Raw genomic sequence first — 11008 nt, 5'->3', positions numbered from 1 at the left:
TGGAGTACGTAAGCGTCATACAGTCGTTTTGAAAAAGAGTGGGGTCTGCTATTAAAAATTAATTTTTTTTTATGTGATGCTTGCATACTCACGACTGTAACTATTATTTCTCTAATAAATATGGCCGCTAGGCAATGAGATCAAGATTGGCTTGAAAAAACTCAACTTAGATTTGTTTTGTTTATTATATGAGTTTTTCGTGAATATAAAATCATGGTGAAGTATTGAATAATACAACTCCTATAAAATTCAATTGGACTAATAAAATCTCATATAAAACTTGAATTATTTTTTATTTTTAATCTTTATAGTATTATTTTTCATTTTATGTTAAGAATATCTTTAGTAATTAAAAATTTAAATATGCAAGTGGAAATCATTTTACTATTATAATGTCTTTTGTTTGAACCCTTATAAATATAATTCTTAAAATATTTATGTATGAACCTTATACAAAAATACAAAGATTATTTATCAAAATTTTTAGAAAAATTGTAAAATATGATATAAATAATCTAATTTATCATATTAGGTTGTTTGTGAATAAGTCCGATTTGCTCGAAAATAGATGAGCTGTTCTTGATTATAAAATGAACTTGGGAGAAAAGTTTGAGCTTGACTCGTACGTGTTCGAATAAAATTTCAAAGAACATAAGTACTTCACTATATTATATCCAGTACCACTCTTTTCGTTTGAACTCGACTTGCTTAATTAATTAATTAGGATTTATAGGAAACTATAATTTTTTTTATTCATACTATAGTTTCTTAAAGAAAAGAAAAGTGGAGATCATGGATATTGCTGGCCACTTAGCTAGTGGATTTGATCTGTTAATTAAACCAGAGAATGTCTATACAAATTCAATTTGGGCAGGATATAGGCTTTGGAAATCCATGCATGTAAGATACTTTTAGTTTAATACTAACGAGGAGAACCCATCATGTTTCATTGAAAATTCCCCAACTAATATTTCTATAAAGGGAAATCATACGAGTAGTACTGAACACCTTTTTATACTTTACTATCAAAGTGAGTAATGACAGAACAATTAACAATTAAAGTATTTTTGCAATTTCCACAAACTCTCTCTGGTATATTGTTTATAAAGAACAAGAAAGAGAGATTATACAAACATCTTAAAATAATAAAACAATAAGAATATCCATAAAGATGATATTGTAATCATAATGGTGATGATTTTCATGCAGGGCTGTATTTCTTTTGGGCCCTTGGTTCTCTTCCGTTTGGCAGAAGACGGTGCAGCCTTTCTAGGTTTCTTTTCTTTTTCTTTGTTTTTTCTTTGATTCTCTCTTTCTTTCCAACATCCAGGACTGTTTCACATGCAGTTAGTTCGGTTGAGAGCCACCAGAGCTTAGCCAGGCCCACAGTAAAAGGAAAGAAAATGACCCAACTATGGATGCATGGTTTTCTTGGTCTCATGCTGAAAAGAATTGAGGAACGTTTCGAGTACTAATGATGATGATAATGATATTGTCTGTATGCATGGGTGTTGTTTATTCTCTGTTGTTTTTTTGCTCCTACCCATGATGATCCTGGTTGTCAGGGTCAGGCCAGAAGGACGAATACTTCAACCATTCTGCCTCTTGAGGGTTTTGGATGGATGATTCCTGCAAGAAAATGCAAGCATGCATCATGTGAACATTAGGGTTAGGTTTATATTGTAGAAAAGAAAACTATTTACTCAGGAAAATACTGAGAAAGAACCGCCTCTTTAATCCCTTTCTACCCCACAATAAAAATGCATGTCTGTTGCTGTGCCCTTCATCTAACGCCAAACACGAGGAAAAAAAAATATAAGCTCGTACTATCATTTCGGTCACTTCATCCAAAAGAGAAAAAGAAAAAAAATAAAGAAGGCATGCATGTACTTAGATCAATTAAATACATAACTATGTTGCTTTAATTGATTATATGGAAAAATGCTTTAATAGACCTTCAGGATCAGTTCATATTAGCAGGCAAATAATAAAAAAATTCCCCTAGAAAAGTTGTCTGTACGCAGTGTATAATGTATTTCGTATTTTCTCTCCTCAGCTAGCTAGCTTAGTACTGTAAGTTTCTTTAACTACCATAATCGACTCTGTCTTGTGCTTTTAATTTTCTGTTGAAATTCATCATCAACATGATATTTCGCTCTTTCCATTCAGATAGAATAGATTATCTTGTCTACTATAAAAGCCTAATTCATGATATGGTAGCTAACTAGCTAGGTGCCTGCATCTTTTATTACAGAGGGGAGGTTGATATACAGTATATATATCATTATAAAATCACTAGCTATATATGACTCCAAAATAAAATGAAAGATAAAAGATAAAGTACAAAGAAAAAAAAGTCTTTGTTTTCTTTCTTTAATTTAATTTATTTGATAAAGAAATTAATTTATCTTCCTTTTTATCACTTTTAATCCTTGTTTACCTTTTCTTTCTTTCCTCCGGTAGAATTATGACAAATATGGGCCTCAGGATTTCGGGATCAAAAAATTCATACTCACTTCTTTGATGTTAGTTGAAGTGCAACCCATTATGAGTTCCTCCAAACCAGATGCAGACCTCCCAGCTCCCAGTTTATGATGCTGTTGCTGCTGCGAATGCTGTTGTTGCTGCTGCTGCTGCTGTTTTATGCATATTCAAAACACAAGAAGAACTGAAATGTAATTTTATGTTTGTAGTACTTTTGCAAACAGTATTGGAAACCGTAACAATTGGCTACGCCTGAATGTGGCATGCATGGACATTATAAAGTGTGTCTGTGTGTGTGTGTGTGTGTATATATATATATATATATTTATATATGGGGTAAAAACTCAGAACATAATTTACTGAGTTGCAACTTTAGTTATGCCCATTCAAATAAATTGGAAAATGATCTCACTATTGAGTTTTCGATCGATTCGAGCCGCTGAACACTGAAATTAAAGAAACAAAAGGAACCCACTGAACACTGAAATCATATAATTAGTAAACAAACTAGCTAGAAAATTAAACCCACCAATAAAATATGTACGTAGTTTGGACATGTTGACGTACGTGACTCAGATTACTTGTGGGATATCAGAAATAAAGGGAAATTAATTAACGAGGTTTATATACGTTGCTTCATGATCAGTACCTGGAAATTTTCATTCTCGAGCATTATTCTGGAGATGTGGTACGGGTCTTGATCGAGATTAATAATGGATGTGTGGTGGAGGGGAGGTGGAGAGATGATGGTGGAAATGGGATGTGAAGGCCTAGTGCTGACGTGGAAGGCTGTGGTCGCAATCTCCTGATGCGCATGGTGATGTTGCTGCTGTCGGTGATGATGATGCTCATGATGGGCCATAGGATGTGGCCTCTGGTGTTGATCTCCCATCTCTTCGCACGTGCCAGCTGATGCTTGGGCTTCCCTTGCAGTAGAAACCTCTCCTATTCCCACCTGCAATATTAATATTTGACACCTACGTTATTCATGAGGTTTAATTGCTAGCTAGCTTGTCCATTTTCTACATACAAGATTAATGAACATTAATTAATTTCGGTTTATTGCAACCTTTTTTGGTGGTTAAACCGGGTTTAATTAGCGGAAAATAATATCAAGAGATCAGGTCCATATATAGAGTTTTCATCAATAGTACTTCTATGACAAAATCTAATTACTTGTAGATGTTGATCAAGAGCAAGGTGCAACGAGTAATTAGCTTTCTGAGTTCTTTCCTTCAGTACTTTTATTGTTGTGAAATCTATATCATTAGTTCTGTGTCAAAATCTATTTACCTGTAGATGTTGAAGGACAACATGATGTTGATGAGTAAGCTAGGTGATCAATTAATTCATGATCTCAATCTATTTACTCTCATCTTTTTGTTTCATGCTTATTCATTTGTTTGATTTAGAAGGTCGATCCATGCATGCATATATGGAAGTTTCAGATATAAAAACCATATTGATCGAATGAAAAAAGATCATACCTCATCAAAGCTTTTCCGGAACGGGGCAAAGCTAAAATGTTGATCAGATTTGAATTGCTGAATGTCCATGGCATTGTAACCAGCTGACATTTGATGAGCATTAACCCCAGGTGGTGGAGAAACTTGATCATGATCTCTTTGGGGAATCATTTCCCGGGAGGAAGAACAACTCCCACTGCCACTGTCTCTCCTGCTATTAGGCTCACTGCTTCCTTCTCCAGTGGTTGCACTACGCTCAGACCAATTGCATTGCCTTGGCTGCGTCTGATAGAATATCTTTGAAACAACGAGCTCCCCTTCTTTCTCTTCTTCATTCTGACCAAGATGGTATTGATGCATGACCCAGTTGGTCTTTTCGGGTTTGCGATTTTTCCCAAAATTGGTGTAAAGCACAAGTATTTTCTTGCACCCCTTTTGCTTGCCATTCACCATTACAGGCCTGGTCTTTCCAGTCTTGTGCCACCTTGTTTCTCCCCCTTGCAAGTCGCATTCGGTTTGAATTTTCCTTCTCTTTCTTGTCCCGGTTGTGTAAGCTTTCGAAGGTCTGTGGAAGAAATGCTTGCTCAAGCCATCTCTTGTGACTCCTGCAAGAAAAAGTGCAGCAGCAGTAGCGCCAAAATCAAAGTTAGGTTGACTTAGGTATAACAAACTGCAAGACAAGTGGGATATCTTGAAAGTCGTAACAAATGATCTCTCTCTCTCTCTCTCTCTCTATATATATATAAATATATATATATAGGAGGAGCATATATTAAAACAAAAACGTAGTGCATGAAGTCTCATATTCGGTTGAGACAAAAGAGTTTTTAGCTAGTGAGCCCAACAACATTAAATAATTAATCAGAGAGAGAGAGAGAGAGAGAGAGAGATGATAAGAGATTTTGTGATGATCACCTGGAAGTTTTTCAGGATGGGTATAACAAATCCCATCCTCTCCTTCAATAGTAGTGATAAACTCGTCTATCAAAGGGTGAGATTTCATATCTTTGGCTTCTACCTTTGCTTCAAGGTGTTCTATCAATTCTTGGTCTGTAGGATCAAATTTCACTCCTGCAGGTAGACCTAACCAGTCCTGGAAACTCCATTCCAACTCTCAATTAGTAAACATGAAAGCCAACAAAAGAAAAAGAAAAGAGATATAGATCATGAAAAGCAAGAAAAAAAAAAAGAAAAAGAGGACCCTAGCTTCCATTAAATTTAAAATTTGTTCTATATGCATGAAAAGCAATCACTGTATATATATATATATATATATATATATGGAATAATGTTAGTCTCATGATAAAACAAGAAGCATATTTCTTTTTCTTGGTTTGATTCTTCATATGTAAAGATCTTTATGTTGAAGCCAATAAGAATATTATAATAAGAAAATATTATATCCTTTATACGTACCGGCTTGCCTTCGAGCTTGTGTCCACAACCGGGGCACTGCTTGGATCCACACATCTGATGCTCTTCGAGCTTGGCATCGATGAGATCAGAGCTGCTGATGGAGCCCACAGTACTACTACTACTCTTATTCATTTCTAGCTGATCTTGCTGATCCCTTCCTACAGAAATATTAGATACTATCTAATTCTTAATTTCTCTCAAGCTGAAATCTTCTGGGAAATATTTATCCCTGTATGGCGGCAGATCACTAGTACTCATCATATCCCAGCTTTGCTAGCTCTCTATCTATATAGGAGAAATCAAAAGATTTGATTGAGATCTATACAAAGGGAAAGAGTAAATAGATAATAACAAAGGTATGAACAACTACTTTGGCTATGGTTTCCAAAGGTAATTAAGTATCCTCCTAGCTAGACATGAACCTCGAACTAATTCTGGTTCAGTACTCAGATAACATGAAGAATCGAACAAACAAAGAAACGCTGGAATAGATAATAACAATGAAAAGAAGAGAGATTGAATACATCATGTTCTTGAACATGCCAGGAAAATTTCAATTTACATGAAGAAACTCAGCAAACCAAGATGAGAAATATGCCCAGAATAGGAATACGGGTATATTCTCCATAGTAGAACTGATAAGGAAGAATAAGAGGAGGAGAGGAGGGAAAAAAAAAAGAATAAATTCAGAAAAATATCAATAAGTAGAAGAAGAAGAAGAAGAAGAAGAAAGGGAGGAAAAGAGGAAACTGTCACAGTAGGATTGAGCTATAAACCTGCTTTTTAACCACAAAAAACACCAGAATTCCCTCCCTAGCTATCTACTTTAACTGAAAACAGTGTGAGATAGAGTGAGAGAAGAGAAAAAAGGAAAGGAAAGAAAAGAAAAGATGCCCTCAAAACCCCTACTTAGCACCTTTAAGCCTTTGCCCATTTAAGAAGCGCATGTAGGCGGTTTAGAGAGAGAGAGAGAGAGAGAAAAACCGGCCGGTTGGATTTTCTAAAGCACGAGGGGTTCTTCCACGCCTTTGTTTGAGCCTTGACTACAAAAGCTAAAGGCAATTAAGAAACGGCCTATATACGCAGCTGTTACTGAGGCACGCACTCAAAAGTAAGAGCAACCATATCTGTATTTTGCTTATAATATCCATGAAACAATCTCTCTCTCTATTTAATTTTTCTATATATATATATATATATTATTACTATTGTTTCTATAATTTTAAACTACATTATATATAGCTTTACTCTCACGAAATTATATCATATTATTCTTAAAAATAACAATTACAACATCATCATACAAGACGTACAACTGTTTATTTATAACCAGTTATTTTCGAATAAAAATAATTATTTTTTATTAAAATAAATCTATTTTTATTAAAAATAATCGTTATCGTTACTAATAATCCATCATGTATCTATTTTATTCGCAAGGAATAAAAAACGACGGTGATTTAGTATTAATTTCACCAAAATTATTAGCGGCAAGCAGCAAATCGCTGCCAAGTGTAGATGATTTCGACGATTGACACTCTGCTAGAAAGGAAATACTACCAAAATTGTGACACGTCGATATATATATTTTTGTCGATGTTTTAATCGCACAACTAACATTTAAAAATACATTAATTTCATTGATAATAATCTAACCCTAAATATGTCACCCGGCCTCTGATCTTCTCGTCCACTGCACTTCTGATGTATTTTTCCATCATTAATCCATTAATGCATGTTTTGTTCTAGCTAGACAATATATTATGTTTAATAATTTAGTTGGACTTATAAATATTATGGAAAATGCTCTTGATTATATATGATTTATTTTCAATTAAATTATTGCTTTTATTATGGTTATATATGATTTTATTTTCAAGTAATTGAGTTTTGCTCTTGATCAAAAGCCACGTATCAAGTACTATCCCATTACATGTAATTTAAATCTAGGAAATAATAAATTATATTTATGCAATTAAATTTCTAATTCTATTTTTAAAATAAAAATATTATTAATGACTTCAAGGCATAGATCAATTTTGCTCTTTTGAAACCACATCATGACCAACTATATATTGATCAACGTACATATATATATGATATTTATTAAATAACGTACTAGTAGTGCATGCTATATAAAAAACCACATGATCATCCACTCCAAGTTTTTTTTAATATTATTATATAATATATGATCATATATCAAGTTAAACTGACAATATAAAAAATAATATACCCAAGTAAATTACTAATTTTATTTAAATTAAGTATATATATACTGAATTATTATATATAATTCTATATAATTAATAGTACTTATCAAAGCATGAATGGAAATTTTCTTCTATGAAGCTAGCTAGCTAGTCATGCATATATGTCATAAACTAACATATAGTATTCTTCATTTTAATAAATGAAGTTATATATATATACCTATATAGTGAGCATATACGCACATATTTACTACTACTATAAGATGAAATAATCATTGGCCACCACTTTCATGGTCAAAGGGGGAGATCGATCGATGAAGTTATATTCTAACTAATATATGCAAGAAAAAAGAAAAGAAAAGAAAGAAAGACAAGGGATTTGAGTGGTAAAAGATGAAACGATCGATCGAGGAGCTGGTAGGAGAATTATAGTCCATCTCATGATAATCTTGCCTAACAGATTATATTAATTAGAAGTAGTAAAACAAAGAGAAACATTTCATCAGCCATATATATATATATATATACACATATATATATATATATATATATATATATATATGTACGTGGGGAACAACAGAAAAGAGATGAAAATTATACTAAGGGAAAAAGGATGGAGGGTAGCTAGGAGCGAGCTCACATGGATTTCGAGCTGGAGTGCTGATGATTATGCTTTTCCCATGAATGCTATAGCAGCTGCTGCAGATCAGAGAGAGAGATCTAGAGAGAGAGAGAGAGAGAGAGAGAATGGCATTAGCAGATTGCTTGATAAGCAAGGCAAATGAGCGGTATACTTGATGGACCACCACCACCCCCCTTGTAATTAATCAGAATTTATATGTAAAACCTTATTAAAAATAAATCTACGAAGCTTCAGGCCAAAGCACCAAATATATATATAAAATTTTCAATTAAGAAAATCAAAATTCTCAAAATATAATTTTTACTAATTAAAACGAATTTATTTTCAAAATATAATTTTTCAAAATCCGGTCTGAATAATTTTCCAACCTACACGAGTTAATTCGTTCATGTCGTGCACAGTTCATGAAAATTATAGACTTCCCACTATATATGTAGGCCCATCTTTGAAATCTCATGCATGCCCTTAAAAGTAGCTTGATTAGATGATGGTTTTGCATTCACGTTTATACATTACATTCTTTCGAGCAATCAAGAGCTGTATAATGATGAAGCCACAGATCACTGCAGATCGATGGCCATGATTGCTTCTTTTTCTGTTTGTTTTTTTTTTCTCTTTTAAATTAATTACTTTGTTTTTTTAGGAGTTAATTGCATATATTATATCATAAATGATATTTGTAGTTATTGTGTAAGTCTCACATGATATTTTTTAAAAAAAAAAGGGTGAATCTAGAATTCACATGAAAAACTAATTTTTTATTACGAGTTGTATAATCGCCTTGCATTCATTTTGAAAAAGAGTGATGTCTATTATTATAAAATTAATTTTTTTCATGTAAATCTCATATTTATTCATTTTTTTAAAAAGAAATGTGCGACGTTTAGACACTGATTGTAAAAATAATAAATTATTATATATATAGTACTGTCTATAAATATTTATTTGTGAAGAACACATGCATGTAAGCTGAGATCATATATATATATATATATATATATATATATATACCAGCTATCATTAATGGGTTTTAAATTCTTAATATTTACATGAGTTCGGACAAAATAGAAGAGAATTTACAAATCATGAATTCAATTTTCATGTAACTAATAATCTATCGATCTCTAGTTATAAACAAAAAGATCATGATCGAGAGGGTCGAAACCATTAAAATTGAAACCTCTTTGATTAATTCCCTATTAATATTCTGTAAAGGGATATTAAATTATTAATGAAGGTACGTAGCATCAGATTACTAATCAGCAATGGACCCCACATATCTTAAAACTTGTTTCCATCATCTTTGTTCTTCTGCATGCGGCATAAATACATATGATCCTAGCTAGCTGATCATATTTATTTATTATGAAATTTTATGAATTTATGATTAAATGCGAAAGAATATATATATATATATATATAGGATATGTATTAATTAATTGTTGATATTATATATATATATATATTATATGTTAGCTATATATAAATTAAAAGCAGCTAGCAAGAACATTAACATGCAAATTACCCATCATTGTGTTTGTGTGTGTTTTCGCCGACAAATATCTTTTTGTCCATAAGACTGTTGAATAGATGACTTTAATTCGCTGAATATCTTGCATTGACTCCTTTTGCAAATAATAATTACTTCACTAAAAGAGTGAAATGAAAAACAGAATTTCACAGAGGAGTGTGTACTTCAAGTTAGAAATTATGAAAACAAGGGCAAATTAATTATATAAGATTTAAAAAAAAAAATTAACTAAGAAATTAATGATGTAATATAGAATATGGAAATTAACCGATCTGAGCCGCTCTATCAGATTTTTTGGATCTCAGATCTTCAAAATTTGATCATCTACGATTTTCACATTTAGTGTGTGGGCCCCCACACGTCGATACAGATTTACATATTTCTTTTTTTAAGTAACTTGATATAACTTCTACTAATTATATTTAGTTATAACTGATAAATGGTAATTCTTTTGTTAATTTAATTGTTAACCAAATTAATTTACGAAATTCTATAGATTATTTTGATATTTAAAGTTACCATTCAATCCATGCCATATGATCTGTACTCCAAGTGAAAATGGCAAAGATGAAATTAATAAGTGATCAGGAGAATATATTTATTTATTATATTTATATAAAGAAATCATTTCGTGTATGATTATGCTATTTAATTGATTATACAGAGGCAACTCATCAATTTATAGATGATTTAATCTCAAAATTTTCCAAGTACTTAATGGAGAATTAAAAACAGCATAATCATTTATTACGAGACATTTTTCGATTGATTTAATTTGTCTATTGCTGATGATCTTAAAGCATTCTTTCTTGTTGCAAAAGAAAAGGTCCACTATTTATTAATGATTTCAAAACCATGCCATAGAATTACAAATCTCAAAACGACAGAAATTATTCAAGAACCCATGTATTTAGATCTCAAGCTTCACCACTCAATCAAGAAATTGATTAGCCGTTCGTTATGTGATAATTTGATAAATAATCAAATACATAAAGTAATAGAAATGCATAATACCAATTTTGGCTGTAAAACCATTTGAAAAACTCTTCAAAGGTAAAACCCTTTGGGACAGCCAAATCCAGGAAAATCAATTTTATTAGGTGAAAATCAATTACAAGTAATTTCTCAATTACAAAACATTTGTAACTAAACTCTCTTATTTGCCCAGACAAACAACCTATTTGTCTTCCACCGCAGTAGCAACAAGAACCTCTGGCAATCTTCAACCTATTGACTTCTCCCTCGAACTCCAGTG

The 11008-nt window shown here is 32.1% G+C and overlaps 1 protein-coding gene across 4 annotated transcripts; it reads right to left on the bottom strand.

Moving 5' to 3' along the window:
• Positions 1–1075: 1075 nt before the first annotated feature.
• LOC109003927 (NAC domain-containing protein 75-like) lies at positions 1076–6366 on the bottom strand. Of its 4 annotated transcripts, XM_035694465.1 has the most exons (7): positions 6351–6366; positions 5367–5651; positions 4866–5043; positions 3972–4555; positions 3134–3439; positions 2517–2636; positions 1076–1629 (listed from the first exon to the last, which is right to left on the bottom strand). In XM_035694465.1, the coding sequence occupies exons 2-7, from the start codon at positions 5496–5498 to the stop codon at positions 1540–1542; spliced, it is 1410 nt and encodes a 469-aa protein (XP_035550358.1). In that variant the 5' UTR covers positions 5499–5651; positions 6351–6366; the 3' UTR covers positions 1076–1539. The 4 variants fall into 4 exon arrangements, with proteins under 4 accessions (XP_035550358.1, XP_035550359.1, XP_035550357.1 ...); XM_035694466.1 differs by lacking the exon at positions 6351–6366 and having other exon boundaries at positions 2517–2633; positions 5367–6229; XM_035694464.1 differs by lacking the exon at positions 6351–6366 and having other exon boundaries at positions 5367–6228.
• Between the last annotated feature and the right edge of the window lie 4642 nt (positions 6367–11008).

This window comes from Juglans regia, chromosome 10, assembly GCF_001411555.2.
Source record: "Juglans regia cultivar Chandler chromosome 10, Walnut 2.0, whole genome shotgun sequence".
NCBI lineage: Eukaryota > Viridiplantae > Streptophyta > Magnoliopsida > Fagales > Juglandaceae > Juglans > Juglans regia.
Note: the sequence above shows the minus strand (reverse complement) of the source record. Positions and strands in the feature narration are given on the sequence as shown.

Bases quoted from the DNA above. Each gene is read 5' to 3' on its own strand.
- LOC109003927 (XM_035694465.1), bottom strand. From the start codon at position 5,498: ATGAATAAGAGTAGTAGTAGTACTGTGGGCTCCATCAGCAGCTCTGAT. The intron at 5,044-5,366 runs GTACGTATAAAG...TGGAGTTTCCAG, and splicing joins ACAAGCTCGAAGGCAAGCCG to GACTGGTTAGGTCTACCTGC. The intron at 2,637-3,133 runs GTACTGATCATG...TGCATAAAACAG, and splicing joins TCGAGAATGAAAATTTCCAG to CAGCAGCAGCAGCAACAACA.